This window comes from Pantherophis guttatus, chromosome 18 (assembly GCF_059756535.1).
Source record: "Pantherophis guttatus breed Tessera chromosome 18, ASM5975653v1, whole genome shotgun sequence".
In the NCBI taxonomy this organism is placed as follows: domain Eukaryota; kingdom Metazoa; phylum Chordata; class Lepidosauria; order Squamata; family Colubridae; genus Pantherophis; species Pantherophis guttatus.
This window is the reverse complement of record NC_142080.1, coordinates 13099430-13117662: the sequence shown is the minus strand read 5'-3', so window position 1 is coordinate 13117662 and position 18233 is coordinate 13099430. Positions and strand designations below refer to the sequence as shown.

Sequence of the window (18233 nt, the reverse complement as noted above, 5' to 3'; positions counted from 1 at the left end):
CTGCCACCAGAAGTCGTGGGTGCTTCATCAGTGGAGGCTTTTAAGAGGACAAAGTTATCTTAGATTGTGTAAATTCTCCTGCTTGAGCAGGGGTTCGGTTAGAAGACCTCCAAGGTCAGGGGTGAATCTCCTGGTTCGGACCAGATTGCCCGATCCGGTAGCGATGGCGGCGGGTGGTTGGGAGAACCGGTAGCAAAAATCCCTGCATCCCCCCCCACACACACACACACCATGCCCAGCTGACCCGCACGATCATCAGAGGCTTTTTTTTTTACTTTTAAAAGCATTTTTTCTACAAACTCTTCCGCCGAAAAAATGCTTCCGCCGATCCCAGCTGAGTTGCCTGATTGGCAGAGAGGCTTTTTTAAAAAATGCTTTAAAAGCCTCTGACAATCCCAGCTGTGTTGCCTGATCGGCAGAGGCTTTTCAAAGCATTTTTTTGCATTTGCAGAAAAAATGCTTTGAAAAGTTAAAAAAACAAAGTTGGCCATGCCCACCCAGTCACATTACCCCCCCCAAGCCACGCCCAAAGAACCGGTAGTAACAAATTTTACATTTCACCCCTGTCCAAGGTCCCTTCCAGCTCTATTCTATTCTTCTTCTTCTATTCTCAAAACAATTTCCCCTAGGAGACGCACATGAATATATGATTATTGACAATGTCTGTACTGAACAACTCCCTTAATCCATTTAAAAGTCATTAAATCGATCACGGACGCAGAATGACCTGGTTTATGACCGGTCCAACTTACAACCTATGAGGCTGGGCTCATTCAGGGCTGAAAGTTGAAAGGACTGCCAGGAACAGATATGAGGAGGGGACCAGTTGTCGGCCACCTTCTGGCTTAACAAACTAAGTTGAGAAACGTCGCATGCTTTCCAAAGGAGATCAGGGCCCATGGGAAGACGCCTTTGGGATCCAGAGGTTTTCCCGAAGGCTTTTATTCAATGCTCCATCTATGTGGATAATAATGAGCATCTTTTTGGAGGACATTAGATCTCCCCCCACGGAGTGTTCAGCTCTCTGCATCTGCCCTACTCTAGGCGTTCCTATTTCTGTTGGAAGACGACCAAGAGGGAGATGTTCCAGATATCATCGATGGTTGATGGTTGCTACCACCCTTCTCCAATAGCACCTGTGGCTCTGTGACCTTCTCGTGGAACCTTCTCCTCTCTCTGACATTAAATTGTTCTGTCTATCTCCAGGGCCTGTTTCCACAATCTCCCTGCCAGGTCTTGTTTCTGCGATGTTCCTTCGTGGTCCTTCGCGGTGTAAGAATTATCTTCACGCTTCCTCGCTTTCCCCAAAGACCAGCTGGAAGGCAGGTGCCCAGAGGGTCATGGGTTGCCCCTTCCCCACTTTGGAAGAGCTTTATAGCTCCCGCTGGCTTTAGAAAGTTCAAAGCATCCTTAAGGATCCATTTCACCCTGGGCCCCCCTCTTTTTGAACTATTACCATCTGGCAGACGGTACAGGACAATAAAAACAAGGACAAATAGGCTGAAAAACAGCTTCTATCCCAGAGCAGTAACTATACAATTCTACGTACAGTGCAATATGAATACAATACGAGGGTTTTTTAATTCAATTGCATACAATGTGAAGGAAGTGTGTTTTTGTTTTATTTTTATAGGGTTTTTAAAAAGTATAATATACAGTGAGGATGGCACTTAATTTCATTCTATGAGGTGCCATGACAATAATGGAAACTATGAAACTATGAAACTATTATTGCTTGGTCTCGGAGATCCTCCTGATGCCTTTGGAGAGGAGTTGACTACTAACAAGACCCGGCTTGATCAGATGGCCACACTGCCGAAAGATTTCTTGCATTGAGTCAGCTGCAGCCTGAGCCACTGAGGCTTCGGAATCGCCTTGCAGATCCTGGAGACCTGAAACGAATCCAGAAAACAAAGGATTTCCGGGATCAACCGTGAGAACCAGCCCTGATCAGCGACAGAGCTTCTGGAGAAAAACTCCTTGTTTCAAGCGAGGGAACTTTGAAACTCACCCAGGAAAACTTCTTTCATTTGTTTTGAAGTCATCACTTCCGGTTGCATGTATTGCGCGCAGCAGCCTGGGCACGTAAAAAGAAAACGTTGGTGGGGTTAACAGAGACGGCTAAATCGACTGATTCAGGAAAAAAACGCGCAATTCATTGGTTTCCACTTGGAAGAGTCGCTTTGGGACTTTACGGGATGGTTCCAGGGATTGGGTCTGTCTAATAATAAGAAGGACTAGGGGTAGCCGTTCTTCCTCTGTTTTTGTCTCCAGGCCTCACTGGAGGCTTTCAAGAAGAGATTAAAGAAGAGATTGGACAGCCACTGGTCTGAAATGGAATCGGGTCTCCTGCTTTAGCAGGGGGTTGGACTAGAAGACCTCTAAGGTCCCTTCCAACTCTATTACTTTATGTTCTAGGACTCTGCAAACAACCATCATCTTGGAAAAAAATCTAAGCAGCCTTGAATCCAGTTAATACTAGAATGGGAGGCCAGCTGGAAATATTTCCAGAGAAAAAGCCACGGCTGTGGGTTTGCCTATACAAGAGAGAGGGACACAGGCCAGGTAGTCCTCGACTTCTAACAGTTCATTTAGTGACCATTCAAAGTTACAATGGCACTGAAAAAAGGAACTTACGACTGCTTTTCACACTTAGAAGCGTTGCCACATCAAGATCAAAATCCGGATGCTTGGCAAACCGACTCGTATTTATGACGCTTACAGTGTCTTGGGGGTCAAAGATCACTTTTTGCGATCTTCGGATGAGCCAAATCCGGGAGGAAGCCAGATTCACTTAACAACCATGTGGCTCACTTAACAACGGCAGCGATACCCTTAAGAAAGAGGGCAGGAACTGCCTGAGAAACTGTTGCGCGATCGTAGCCGTTCCGGAGAAGCCACACGGTATAAGAGCAGCTTCCAGTCTGATTAAGCGACATGGCTTATGTCAGATGTAAATGCCTTACTCCCTATTGTGTAAATAATGTATATATGGGATATCAGGGGTTAACTTATTCTTTGTTTCTTAATGTATTCATAATTCACCACTCCCACTCTTGGCTCCACCCTTTGTATATATAAGGAGCCACCTTCACCATTTTCTTTGCTTCTATCTGTGAATATTCAGTGAATATAGAATGCCTACTATAATTAAAGAGAAATATATTTAAACCTCTAACTCTCATTATTATTATTGAGTCTGATCCTAAAAATATTGCAACAAACTGGTAGCAGAGGATGGTTAATTGACTCAATAAATACCTAAAAATGTCTAAGAAAGATAGGCCCAACACCAGGGCCTATAGCAAAGAAATAGAAACTGAACAAGAAATAATCAACGAATCCACAAACGCGATTTCGAGAGAATCTGAAGAATACACCACTGAAGAAGAAGAATTAATAAATGAAAATGATGGCCAGGAGGAAATCGAAATAGAAAATAACGAACTCAGGTCAGAGATACTGAAGCTATTAAAAAGCCAGAAGAATGATGAAAGCCTCATCGCGAACCTCCAAGAAATGCTGAAGAACAGCGGAGCAGCGAGAGAGAAAAACATCGCTAAAGAGAAACCCAAAGACCAAAAAACTGTGAGTGATATGACTACAGAGAAAGTAGTTATGAAAAAGAAAAGATGTGATCCCGCGCGAAATTTTGAATGGCAGCCATCTTGGTTTCAACAAGCCTCCAAAGTGAGCGAAGCAGAGCCAATCAAAATGCTCAGTTCAAAATTTCTGGCGCGAAAAACGTTATCAGACAACGAAAGTGAAAAGGAGGATTCAAACTCTTCGGAAGAGCCAGAATCAGAAAATGAAAACGACTTAACGAAATCCCAAGTAAAGTCAGCAATGAAGACGCTTTTTGCTGCATTTGGGCCAAAATTAAAAATTTCCAAAGCGCCAACGAAGAAGCAAGCGAACAAGCCGATACTTCAAGACCTGCACGCTCCCATCCTGACTTCGGGAACGACGACGCCCGAGCCCAGAGAGCCATGTCGATTCCGCCCTACACCGCAGACCGAAGCAAGTGCCAACGCACCCAAAAGAAAGAGAAGAACAGTCGCCGCCATCAGAACTCCTAAGACCGAGCCAGAGACCGACTCGTCTGAAGAGGAGCGGAGCGAGCGAGCTACAATGGAGAGAACCTTCCACGACGACGTCAAAGAAGAAATGAACAACGCGCATGTGCGAAACTACGTAGACGGTCCGGAAAGACTTGAACTGGCCAGAGAACCGCGCAGACTCGTTGCGAGCATTCCCATGCCGTTTTGCAATTTCCTACACTTGCGAGACCACGGACTACCTCAGGTTGTAAGTAATGGACAAAATAATGTGGGTAACTTACCCAGTGACTTCCCAAAACTTAGGGTTGATGGCATTAATTTACAAGAATGGTATCAACAGCTCCAGGTTGTCTTTATGAAAGAAAATTTACTATTTTTTATCACTAGTCCCCCAAGAAGACCTTGGACTTTAAAAATAGATTGTTTACACCATAAGGCATTTTTCTTAATAATATCTAGCGTGTCTCCTGCGATGTATCATAGCATCAAACCAAATCTAACTGTTTCAGAAATAATTCAATGCATGTTTAATTTGTTTCACAGCGATAGTGTAGCTACCACCACAAGAATGTCTAAGGACTTCTTTTCTTCCAGAGTAAAACCAGGGGTTTCCATAAGTGAGCATTTAATATCTTTAAACAAAATAAGAGCTGAGCTGCATTTGAGGGGGGAAGTGATTTCAGATCAAACAATGAAAAGTGTTATTATCAATTCACTTGATTCATCATGGGATAGTTTTATGTCACACTTAGACACCATCAATCTAGGATATTTGTCAATAGAAAGTCTGTCTAACAAATTGATAGCAGAAGACAATTCAAGAAAAAATCGTTATAGCAATCACACAGAACACAAATCTTTTAGGAAGGTAGCTTTCCAAGAAAAATATAATGAAACTTTTAAATGCCACAATTGTGGGTCCAGAGAACACAATAGAAGAGATTGTCCCAAAATTTCAAAGGAAAGACATAGGTCAGAATATAGGAATAAATACAATTATAGACAGTCTTCCACAGATAGACATAAATATAGAAGCCCACCAAATTACAGAGAAAGTAGAGGGGGCAGAGAAAATTCAAAAGAGAGAAAATCTGGTTCACTGAATGGACTAAATAAACAAGACAGCACTAAAACGCAACTAAATGAGGACAATAATTGGCTTATTGATTCTGGAGCAACTAATCACACCACTAATAACAAAAATATATTGTCTTCATTTACAGAAGATAAGTTTGTAATAAAGGTAGCTAACCAAGAAAAGGTTCAAGTATTAGGCAGAGGGAATGTGACCTTGCCTGGTCTAGGAAAAATAGAGGGGGTATTGTTAATACCAGAAATACCTCATAACATACTAAGTGCCATAAAACTAAGCAGAGATTCTGACATCAATATAGTTTTCTCAAAGGGAAAAGCAACTTTAGAGAAGAATAAAACAAATGTAGGCACTGTGATGATTAAAGGAGGCCTACCCTATCTGATAACAAAAGAAAGATGGTTACATAACATTGATTCAAATATGGAAGATTGTATTGAGGCAGATGATGAAAATATTAGTAACAGTGACAATGATGAATGTAAAATATCTCATGATCACACAGATACACACAATGAGAAGAAACCAAAAATAGGTAAACCAATTCATGACGAGTGTGCTCATATCTTACATAGGAAGTTAGGACATGCAAGTTTTCCTGTAGTACAAAAAATGACTGAACACGCAGAAGGTGTCAAAATAAAAAATTGTGAAAATTATTTGGAATGCTCAGTATGTAAATCTACTAAATTAAAAACTAGTCCCAGGCCAAAAAAATCCACCAGATCAACTAACAAAATTTTTGACTTAGTACACATGGACTTAGTTGGTCCATTAACTCCATCAATCACTTATAGAAAACGTTACTTCCTAACAATAGTAGACGATTACAGTCGCTATGGTTTTGTTTACACATTAAAACACAAGGATGAAACCTTTCAAAAATTTAAGGAATTTTACAAACGCATAGAAACACAACATAATATCAGAATAAAACAAATTATGACAGATAGGGGATGTGAATTCATGTCTAAAGAATTCTCCCAATGGTTAAAGGATAGAGGAATGCTACATTACACGTCTAGTCCATTTTCTGCGTTCCAGAACGGGATTGCAGAGAGAAAGAATTCCACATTACAAACCATGATTAGATGCACATTAGAGGATGCTGGTTTAGGCAAACAATTTTGGTCAGAAGCCCTACATTATTCAAATTACACTCAAAATAGAACCTGGTCCAGTATTGTGAATAAGACACCATATGAGGTGATGTATAATAGGAAACCAAAATTAGCACACATGCACATATTTGGGGTCACTGCAGACGTACACATACCCAAACAGTTGAGAAGAAAGGGAGAAAACGTATCCAGAAGACTAAGATTTATGGGATATGAAACTGGCACCAAAGGGTACAGATTCATTGATAATAATAATAAATTTATAGTTTCCAGAACAGCTGTGTTTCATGAACAGGCCAACTGGTCTAAATTACATCTTAATGAAATATTTCCGAATAAATGCAAAGATACCAAATCTCGTGAGGAAGGGACGATAGAAAATCAAAATGTTAACAAAAATAAAAACAAAACCAAAACATGGACAAATAGTCAACACAAAATAAAGACAGACACATTAACAAAAAAGGAAGCAAGATATTTGCATGACTACCATAGCAAACCAGAAAGAGCTATTAGGAACAACAGAAATCAAATACCAAATAAATACAGAGATTACATAATGCATATGGATGGTGAACAAATAACACCTAATACATATGAGGAAGTATTAAAACTACCTCGTGAAGAAAAGGAAAAATGGGAACTAGCTATGAAAAAAGAGATGGAAAGTTTGCAAGGATTAAATGTATTCACACCTGCGATTGCACCCAAAGATAAAACAATTATTGGTACCAGGTGGATTTATAAAATTAAGAACCTAGAAGGAGGCAATACCTTATACAAAGCTAGATTGGTTGCACAAGGTTATGCACAAAAATATCCGGAGGACTATACTGACACATACTCCCCCACAGTAAGAACAGAGAGTGTTAAAACAGCTCTAGTAGTAGCATCCGCACTCAATCTTGATGTATTTCAATATGACATACAGACTGCGTACCTACACGCAAAACTAGATAAGGAAATATATGTAAGAGCACCTCACAGTCAATACACTAATAAAAATGAAATTTGGCTATTGAACAAGAGTTTATACGGATTAAAGCAATCTGGCAAAAGATGGTACGATTGCTTGGTAAAAGTACTTAAGACCATGGATTTCAACGCTACCACTGCTGATAACTGTTTCTTTGTCAAAAAGAGTGATGATCACATTGAATTTGTATTGATTTATGTAGATGATATTTTATATATAGGAAAACACAAAGAGAGAAGAGAAATCTTTGTAAACAAGTTAAATGAACATTTCTCGTTGAAATCTCTAGGTAAAGTAAACAAATACCTTGGTGTACAAATTAACAAAACCAGAAGGGGATTCAAACTTACTCAGAAAGATAAGATTATTGAACTTCTAAACAAATGCAATTTAAACAATGCCAAACCCTGTGACACTCCTATGCAAACTGATTTCCTTAGAAATACTGATGAATCTTCCCCTGAATTCAGGGATAATACATTTTATAGATCAGTCATAGGTTCACTTCTTTATATATCTAATTGGACCAGGCCAGATATTGCATTACCACTCAATTTATTATCAAGGCACGTTAGCAAACCAACAATGTATCACTGGGAAGCTGTCAAAAGAATTTTAAGATATCTGAAAAGTACATTAGACTTTTGCCTAGTATTAGAACCTAGTGATAATAAAGAACCAAGTGATAATAAAGAACCAAGACTTACATGTTACGCAGATGCGGATTGGGCTGGAGATATATCATGCAGAAAAAGCACTTCTGGTTATATTTTTCTGTTAAATGACTGTCCAGTTTACTGGTACACTGGTAAACAAGAACTGGTAGCCACTTCAACCACAGAAGCGGAATATGTTTGTTTATCCAAAGCCGCAAATAACCTTGTATGGTTTAATGATTTAATTTCAGATGTTTGGAAAAAACCTGCTTTGCCTTTTGTTATGCATGAAGACAATAAAGCGGCCATTGAAATATCTAGATCCGATGCCATTGGACAAAGATCCAGGCATATAGATATAAAATTTAAGCATGTGAGACAATTGTCTCAAGATGGATTTATCAAAGCAGTGCATTGTGATACTTCTGAACAATTAGCTGACATATTGACGAAGCCTTTACCTTCTAAACAGCACAAATACTTAACTTCCAAATTGTATGTCTTATATTGTCCTGAATCTGAATGTAATTGGTGTTGTATAGCGAACCGGCATTTAGAGGGGGATTTGTCAGATGTAAATGCCTTACTCCCTATTGTGTAAATAATGTATATATGGGATATCAGGGGTTAACTTATTCTTTGTTTCTTAATGTATTCATAATTCACCACTCCCACTCTTGGCTCCACCCTTTGTATATATAAGGAGCCACCTTCACCATTTTCTTTGCTTCTATCTGTGAATATTCAGTGAATATAGAATGCCTACTATAATTAAAGAGAAATATATTTAAACCTCTAACTCTCATTATTATTATTGAGTCTGATCCTAAAAATATTGCAACAGCTTAATTCTGCATAGATTCTTTTGGTGACAAGGCCGCCCGCCTGTCTTGGGTTTTCCTGCCCTCCTTCCAGAGTTGGCATTGGTGATTACCAATTAAGAGGGCAGCTGCCTCGCGATGGGAAGAGTTCCGGCTCCTCAGGAATCCCAGCATCTGATCCAACATCGCAGGAAGGTTTTGCTTGCATTTATTCATCTGGGGAAAACAAGGCAACAAAGAAGCCAATGAACTATAGAGCTTCCTTATTTTTTTTTTTTTACCAAGGGGCCGCTTTCTTGGTCAAAGCCAGCTGGGTGTCTTTGGGAGTTCTAGTCCCTCCTTAGTCACGATGGCCAGCTGGGTGACTTTGGTGCAGTCCCTCTCTCTCAGGGCAACCCACCTCACAGGGTTGTTGTGAAGAAAAGAAGAAGTATTAGGGATGCCCACCGTCTTGAACTGTTTATCAAAATAAGAAATGCAGGACAAAATAAAGAAATAAATGGTTAGTTTACTCTAATCTGGAAGAAAACAGGCCAGCTTGGCTCCTACTTACAACCACGTAGCAGATGTTGGAGTACATGCTATGAAGACTGGTGTACATTTCATAGTCAAACAAGTTGCTGGGAAAGCCCCCCCAGTTCATAAAGGACACGCAGGAGTCGAGGGTCTTCCTGGAGACCTGGCCGAGGGAGGAAAGAGGGAGATCCTGTCACCTAGTTGGGTCATGAAACAAGTCTTCAAGGAAACAACCAAGTTCAGGGAGCACCAAGGACCCCACAACTTCAGGATTGTCTACAATGTCTTTGCATTCTCCAGAGTGTCCACGTGGTACAACCACGTTGCTCTGAGTGAAGATGGGGGTACAGAGTGGTCTCTGTGAAGGTAGCATGATCAGAGCAGGAGCTCAGGTTAGCCAGCCCTTCAACTCACCTCTTTTGTCCGATCATTTGACAGTTGTATGAATAGGGGAATAAGGCTGTTCAGGATGTTTTCGGCCATATTACTGTTCCGTAACTCCTTCAGTCCTTTCAGGAGCATGCCAAAAATGGTGATGGAGGTATTCCTCAGTTCGATGTCGTCCTACGAAGGAAGAGAGACAGGTTAGTCCCTCCAATAGCAGAATAGCCATGCAGAAGTTTCTTGAAGTTTGCAGGAGAACACACAAGTTCAGAGCACACCTATTCCCAGTTCAATGTCCATGGAGATGGTCAATCATCCAGGTCATGGTTGCCCCAAAGATGGGGACCCCAACTCCAGTATGCTGGCTGGAGAGTTCTGGGAGTTGAAGTCCTCACCTCTTAAAGTTGCCAAGGTTGAGAAATCCTGATCTAGACCAGAGTTGTTCAATCTTAGCAGCTCCTTCTGGACTTTCTCCCATCTTTATGGGAGAAAGAGAGAGATAGAGGGAGAGGGAGAATGAAAGGGAGTGCAGGAGGGAGGGAGGGAAGGAGGGAGGGAGGAGGGAGAGAGAGAGAGTGAAAGAGAGAGAGAGAGAGAGAGGGAGGAAGGGAGTGAGGAGGGGGAGGAAAGAGAGGGAGAGAGGGAGGGAAGAGAGGGAGAGAGGGAGGAAGGGAGGGAGGGAGGGAGAGAGAGGTGGAAAACCAGTTTGTTATGATTTGGTTGACTTACATCATGAAAATGTTTTAGAAGGAGTGGAATGAGGTTGACTGCCTTCACCGCATGGGTTTTGATATCGAGGTTCCTGAGGAGGAAATGCAGGGTCCTTATAGCTTCTTTTGCCAAGGTCTTCTGTTCGTGACAAGCGCAGTTTAGCACTGGCATCAAGAGGGGTTCCAAGATGTTCTTCTGGAGGAAGCAGGGAAAGAAACGAGCAATTAAACGGTCACTGGAGTTCTCTGAGTCTCACAGCGATCATGCCAAACGCAAGAGAAGGCCACAGAGCATAGAAGAAGAGGGTTGAAAAGGAACTTGGAGGTCTTCTAGTCCAACCCCCTGCTCAAGCAGGAGACCCTAGACTCTGCTGGACAAATGGTTATCTAAACTCTTCTTGAAAAGCTCCAGTGATGGAGCACCCATAACTTCTGGAGGGAAGTTGTTCCAAGGATGAATTGTTCTCAGGGTCAGGAAATTTCTCCTTAGTTCCAGGTTGTTTCTCTCCTTCATTAGTTCCCATCCGCTGCTTCTCATTCTGCTTTCAGGGGCTTTGGAGAATGGGTTGACCCCCTCTTCTTTGGGGCAGCCCTTCAAATACTGGAAGACTGCTCTCAGGTCTCCCCTGGTCTTTAACAGAATACCAGAGATGGAAGGGACCTTGGAGGTCTTCTAGTCCAACCCCTGCTCAAGCCAGAACCCCTATACCATTTCAGACAAATGTCCTCCAAGAGGATCTGGCCTCTACTTGCACCTTAAGATCTTCCAGGGTTGCAGCCATCTTTGTAGAAGAGACACCACTCTAGCTGTCCTCTTTCTGCTGGTTGCCTTCTTCTTCTCCTTCTTCTCTCCTTCCCAGCCTTGTAGACTTCCCAGAGAGCGAGGTCACACCTGCTACTACCTTGGAAGCCACTCCCTTCCTGCCCCCCATCTCTTACCTCAAACGGGTGTTGGATGAGGTTCCCCAGTCCTCTAACGCTGAAAGTCTGTATCAGCGGATATGGCTGGGTCATCCATTCCTTCAGCACCTGGAGGATGTCTTGGATGACAAAGAATTGGCAAATTTCCGGGTGAAACAGCAGCTGAAGAAGAAGAGTGGAGATATGGAGCGTTAGCCAAGCCAAGGAAGAGAACTTCCCTGAGAGCCTCGACTAAAGATGCCACTTTCAGCCCTTACGGGGAGAGAAAAAGAAAATAAACACAGTCCTCGGTTAGTGACCGCTGAAAGTCACAACGGCACTGACAAAAGAGATACGTCCATTTTTCAGAATTATGACCATGGTAGCATCCTCATGGTCATGTGATCAAAATTTGGGTACTTGCCGGTCCATATTTGAGTTGAAGATGTGGCCCTTTCGTCAACTTAACTGATCCGTTATGGGTGTACATTGTTATAATTTTAAATTGTTTTAATTGGGTTGTTGATTTTAATTTATTTGTATTGATTTGTATTGGATATTGTTTTTGTAAGCCGCCCTGAGTCCCTCGGGAGAATGGCGGCATATAAATATATATATATATGACGGTCGCAGTGTTTCGAGGTTACGTCATCCCTTTTGTGACTGTCTGATAGGTAGTGTAAATGATAGTTGCAAGAATACAAAAAATAATGCAAAAAGTAAAAGGAATTTGGGGTCATTGAGTCTTCCTTCCTCCCTTTCTCCCATCCTCCCTCCCTCAATCTCCTTCCTTCCTCCCTCCCTCCCTCCCTCCCTCCCTCCCTCCCTCCCACAACTTCTGGAGGCAAGCCATTCCACTGATTAACAGAATACCAGGAGACCTTGGAGGTCTTCTAGCCCAACCCCCTGGTGAAGCAGGAGACCCTCTACCATGTCAGACAAATGGCTGTCTAGTTTCTTCTTCAAGACCTCCAGTGATGGAGAACCCACAACTTCTAGTTTCTAACCATAAAGTTCTGTTGAACCCTGGGCAACTTTCCTTGAGCTCCAGAAGGTTGGGGTGCATCTCAAGGTCTCCTCACCTCCGAAAAGAAAACCATCCCAATGGTTTTGTGTCTTAAATCGGGGTGGCGCACGTAGGTCTCAGCCTGTCGGAGCATGACCTTCAGCTCATGTTTCGAATAGTTGAACAAGATCCTAAGAGAATAAATATGGAGAGATCAGACAAGATCTGCTGGTTAGGGAGAAGAAAATCACCAAGCTAGAGAAATCATGAGCTGAATGATCGATAAATGAATTACTCAATGAATTACTCCATTTAGAGAATTTCTCACCCTCCCTCTCTCCCTCTCCCCTTCCTCTCTCTCTCACCCTCCCTCTCTCTCTCTCACCCTCCCTCTCTCTTTCTCCCTCTCCCTCTCCCCTCCCTCTCCTCCCCTCTAATCTTTCCTCTCTCTCACTTTTGCCTTCTGTGTGTCTCTCTCCCTCTTTCTCTCCCTCTTTCTCTCCCTCTCCCCTCTCCCTCTCCCCTTCCCTCTCTCTCCCCTTCCCCCTATCTCTCTGCCTCCTCTTCTTCCTCCTCTCCCTCTGCCTCCCCTCCCTCTCTCACCCACTGCCCCTCGTAGCCAAGCTCTTTTGACTTTTAATTTCTTACCGGACCAGGTGGAAAATGCCTTCAAACACACTTTCAGGACTCATCAGCATCGCCCAACATTGAACCATATCTAAGTCCTTGAACTCCTCCTGATAGCCGGTGCGCAAGATGAGGTGTTTGACGGCTTTGACTGCGTTGCTAAATGAAACAAAGGCAGAAGAGTTGGTGCCAATCATTCAGCTGATCCCCCTGCACTTCCGACCGTTACAGTATCCCTATGGTCATGTGGTCAGAATTCAGACTCTCGGCAACTGACCCATATTTATGACGGTCGCAGTGTCTCAGAGTCACGCGATCCCCTTTTGGGACCTTCTGACAAGCAAAGTCAACGGGGAAGCCAGATTCACTTAACGACCATGGGACTTAACCAGTGCAATGATTCACTTAACCACTCTGGCAAGAAAGGTTGCAAAATGGGACAAAGTTCACTTAACGACTGTTTCCTGAGCTTTGCAGAAATGGAGAAAGGATCCAGATTGGGCCCAGGAGATTCCTTACCCCAGATGGTAGGTCTGTTCTGACCCGCTCTTGCCTGCTCCCAGCAGAAAATAGATGTGCGTCACGAGTGCCAGGAGCAGGCTGGAGAACTTATGCTGGACAATGGTTGCTGCCTCAGGAAGCGAGAGGAGGAAGGAGAGCGCATTGGTGGCCTAGAAACAGGAGGAGAGGAGAGTCAGCTCGGGCTCATCAGGTTACTTAGATTCCTCATCATCATCTATTTCTTCTTTTAACGACCCCCTCATCCCTTGCGGGGTGGAGTCTGGGCAACTGAATGGAGCTGAGGCTTTCCTGGCTGGATGCCCTTCTTGTCGCCAATGCAGAGTTTTGTTCGGCAGATACATTCTCATTGTGCCCAGAGAAAGAAAAAAATCCTCATGTCCATGAAAGCTGAGCCAGGAATGTCCATGTCTGAGACACGGAGCAAAAGGTTGCTAGAAGTGGGACTTCTGAAACTCCCATTCTACACCCCCTCCAGACTTTGAGAGGCCAGTGGGGTGTAGATACAGGACAAAAGGGAGACAACGAGTAGCACAAGTGAGACAGAACTGGGGACAAAGAGATCGGTAACCTCACGTTTCTCTGTTTGTCTTCATTCCTAAGTGGGCTCTTGACTCTCCACCTCTTAGGGGTCCTTGGAGGGGCCCTGGGTGCTGTCTGAGCGTGTGTTTTTTGGTGGCAGATGTTTCATGACCCAGCTAGGTAACATCATCAGTGCTGGAAGAGTTAGGCTTAGAGGTAGGGTTAGACTGGTTGGGTCGTGAAACATCTGCAAGAAAACCACCAAGCTCAGTAAGCACCAAGGACCCCACAGTTCAAACCTGGACTACAAATCTATTGGTCTTAATTAATTAAATTTCTCCACCGGCCATCTGAGCAATCTGACACTGGGAAGTTTACAACAATGTAATAAAACAATATAACACATAATAAAAATACAGATTAAGAATATTTAAAATAAGATATGACACAAAGTACTCCGTTGGGTGTTTGCCTTTGTTGGTTCCTATCATGTATTTTCTTAAATCGAACTCTTTTTTAGTTATTTCTGTAAGAAATAACGTAAGAAATGAATAAAGGAATCAATTGAATTATGAATGATTGGATGAGTAAAGGAATGAATAAATGAAGGAATGTATGAATAAACGAATAAATCAATGAACGGATACATGAATGAATGGATTAATGAACCGATGGATGGATGGGTGGATAGATGATAGAGCTGGCTGGCTGGCTGGATGGATGAATGGGTGGATGAATGGATGGATGGATGAATATCAAAGCTGTTCTGGTGAGGAAGCCCACAGATGCCTCTACTTTCAATGGGGCACTTTGGGGGGAAGGGGGGCTTACGTCAAATTTTGCTCCGATTTCAGCCCCCACCAGTTTGCCCTCTGCCTCCCTCCAGCCAGGGCGTGCCTGCTCCTGATGAGGAGACCCCCGAGGGTGACTCTTCTGCTCAGCCCCATCCCCTTTCCTCAGGCCTGGCCCACCTGCAGATCTAAGGAAAGGAGAGCCACCGGTTGAGGGCTTACCGCAATGGGCATGATGGATTTGCTTGTTCCCCTCCCAATAGCTTCGGTGCTGGGCTCGTGGTCATCAAGCCTTTTGAGGAGGGGCTTCATGATCTTCAGGTTAGCATAGGGGTCTGCAGCCAGCGCCCTCCACAGTTCCCTGGCACTTCTGTGCAGGTGGAAAAATGGATTGGGGAAAAAAATCAGATTCTTTCCCCATTTTCAAAGAGACGGCCATTCCAGATAGATTAACCCCCCCAACGGAAGAAAGGGTTAGAGAACCGATGGCCAAATGAACTGCTTTAAGGCATGGAAAAAGATAAAGCTACAGGTAGTTCTCGACTTGCAACCGTTTGTCTAGTAGCCATTCAAAGGAGGGCCTCTGCGCCACCGGAAGTGCCAGAGAACCCAGAACTGGTCAAGGGAGGGGAGGTTTCTAGGAGCAGTGTGTCTACAGAATTAACCCAAAGGTGCTTTTCACAGAAGGACCGAGTTGGAAGGGACCTTGGAGCAGTGGTGAAATTCAAAAATGTTCCCAACCAGTTCTGTGGGCGTTGGTTGGTGGGCATGTGACCGGGTGGCCGTTTCTTGGTGGTCATATGACCAGGCGGCCGTGGCTTGGTGGTTATGTGTCCGGGTGGGCGTGGCTGCACAACTGATTCACACACAGTGCAGAACCTCACTGAATCACAGAGAGCTCAAAAGCAAACGATCACACTTTACACAAAAGTAACACAAAAGCTACACAACTGACTCACATACAATGCAGAAGCAGCTGGACTTTACACAAAATGGCCCCTGCAACAAACAGGAACCTCACAGACAATCAGGCACAGCTGATTTTCTCACAGCTGACTGGTAGTAAAAAAATGCTGAAATTAGAAATTACAAAAAGGTTCCGACATTGCCCGGCACAGCTGATTGTCGTACGTTTTAAAGCGTTTTTTCTTACTACCGGTTCGGGCAAACAGTAGCAATTATTACTATCGGTTCGGGCGAACCAGACCAAACCAGAGGATTTCACCCCTGCCTTGGAGGTCTTGTACTCCAAACCGCTTCTCAGGCAGGAAATCTTATCCCATTTCAGACAAATGGCTGTCCAATCTCTTCTTGAAAACCTCCAGTGATGGTGCACCCACAACTTCTGGAGGCAAGTTGTTCCACTGGTTAATTGTTTGCACTGCTAGGAAAGTTCTGCACATTGTAGGTTGCTTCTCTCTTTGATTCGTCTCCATCCTTTGCTTCTTGCCTGCCCTCAGGTGGTTTGGAAAATAGGTTGACCCCCTCCTCTTTGTGGCAGCCCCTCAGATATCAGAACACTGCTATCCTGTCCTCCCTCAATCCTTCCTTTCATTGAACTAGAGAGACCCAATTCCTGCAACTCTTCTTCATATGTTTTAGGCTCCGGTTCACTAATCATCTTCGTTGCTCTTCTCTGCACTCTTTCAGAGTCTCTGCATTGTTTCTACAGTGTGGCGACCAAGAAAGTTAAAAAACCAAGGAGGTCCAGCTGCCTTTTGGAAAAGCACCTTTGGGACAATCATGACCTGGATGGTGGAGACAACCAGCCTAGGAAGCTCTCAGAATTCAGATCGACTGCACAGCCAACCAGCGACTGCACTGGCCCTCAACCAACCCAATGCAACCTCCCCCCCAATCAGCACATGACCTGCCCACCCCAAGCTACAGATATTCACCCCTATCGCAAATGGTTGAGAATCTCTGTAGAGTACAAGAAAACAGGAGGCACATCTCCTTGAGGTTCTTCTTACCCATCGCACGCCACCGAGCACTCGAGGAGAATATCCACGACTTTGTTCACCCGTTTGGACGCCAGGTGACACACTGCCTTTAGCGTTTGTTGTTTGGTGGCAGGGTCCAAGATCTTCGGGAGACGTCGGTAGATCTCCTTGAGGATCATGGGCAGCTATGGCAAAAGAGAAATCCAAGGGATGACCAACTTTCTCAACAGCCCTAAGATTACCTGGTGGTCTCCATCCAACCCTAGCCTTCTTAAATCCAGCTGAAGTGTTGTCACCAAGTCAACAAGGTCTCACCCATTCTCATCTTTCTTTTCTACAAAATCTCCTCTATCCCTTTTGCTCCAAACCCTGCCATTTTCTTACCTCCTCCATTTCCATCCCACATTCTTCCAAGAACGAATTGAGCAGGAGTCCCGCAGTGTGTGAAATGTTTTTGTCCAGGTGTGTCAGAGCTGCCAGGGCTTTTAAGATCAGGTCGTTTATTTGAGACGGGCTCAGATGCTCGCCAAAGGCCTATCGGAAAGAAGAAAAGGAGACCATGAAGAGATGCATCAGGGTTTTGACAAGCCAGAGACTTTGACCCGTATCTGGGGACAGCACCCCATGTAGAGAGGCAGGCCGTATTCCATGACATCCACCACGTGATATTAGGATGTGGGTGAAAGAAGCCAACATGGCAGCCGAGATCGCCTGCTCCTAGACATTGTGGGGGATGGATATCCACCCTCCGGCCTTTGGAGCCTGCCGTCCCCACTGTGATATTGACTTTTTTGAGTATCTCCAGGTCAAGAGGAGGAGAGAAAGGAAGGTCAATAAGAAGCCAGGCAAAATGCTGAACGAAAACGTACCGTAGCCATTTTGGAGACGTTATTATAAAATATTGTTGGGCCCGAAAAGGAGAAGTCTTCCCTCAGCCAAGTGACGACCTTCCCCTTCTTGTTTCTAGGTTTCTCATCCATTTCTTTGGCTTTGGAGGGAGGAAAACAAGAGAAGGTCAGATTTTGGCATTCGGAACTTCTGAACATCCTTCGTCTGACGGCCGGTTTAGTCGTTCCAACAGAAGAGAAGATCTGTAGCTCAGGGCTGACCTGAGGGGTCCCTGGTGCTCTCTGGGCTCGGTGGTTTTCTCGTTACCTAGTTGGGTCATGAAACCTTCACAAGAAAACAACAAAGCTCAGAGACACCAGTCCTCCTCCTCCCCCCTCGCTCCCTCTTTCTCTGCCCCCCTCCTTTCTCTTATGTCACTGATCAGGAATGAAACAGGTACAATGACCTCTTTAGTGGTCCAATTACAGGCAGTCCTCAACTTGCGGCCACAATTGAGTCCTAAGCAAGACAGTTATGAAGCGAGTTTTGCCTCAGGTTGCGATTTTTTTTCTTGCCAACCTGGTTAAGTGAATTGCCGCAGCAGTTAAGTTAGCAACCCGGTTGTTAAGTGAATCCGTCTTCCCCATTGACTTTGTTTGGCAGAAGGTCACAAAAGGGATCACATGACCCTGGGACACTGCGACCGTCATAAATCGGAGTCAGTGGCCAAGTGTCCAGATTTTGATCCCGTGAGCATGG

General features: G+C 44.0%; 1 protein-coding gene across 4 annotated transcripts in view; it reads right to left on the bottom strand.

Moving 5' to 3' along the window:
• Positions 1–1603: 1603 nt before the first annotated feature.
• Positions 1604–18233, bottom strand: part of LOC148111609 (maestro heat-like repeat family member 5) — a 35355-nt gene continuing 18725 nt past the window's right edge. For all 4 annotated transcript variants that reach the window (XM_087880817.1, XM_087880820.1, XM_087880818.1 and 1 more), the window contains exons 14-27: positions 17516–17634; positions 17031–17180; positions 16677–16831; positions 14926–15073; positions 13391–13542; positions 12893–13030; positions 12321–12435; positions 11278–11421; positions 10358–10534; positions 9659–9808; positions 9282–9407; positions 8842–8944; positions 2012–2077; positions 1604–1892 (exon numbers count right to left, since the gene is read on the bottom strand). In XM_087880817.1, coding sequence (XP_087736943.1) covers positions 1729–1892; positions 2012–2077; positions 8842–8944; positions 9282–9407; positions 9659–9808; positions 10358–10534; positions 11278–11421; positions 12321–12435; positions 12893–13030; positions 13391–13542; positions 14926–15073; positions 16677–16831; positions 17031–17180; positions 17516–17634 — 1907 coding nt within the window. In that variant the 3' untranslated portion in view covers positions 1604–1728. The remainder of the gene's footprint in view (positions 1893–2011; positions 2078–8841; positions 8945–9281; positions 9408–9658; positions 9809–10357; positions 10535–11277; positions 11422–12320; positions 12436–12892; positions 13031–13390; positions 13543–14925; positions 15074–16676; positions 16832–17030; positions 17181–17515; positions 17635–18233) is intronic.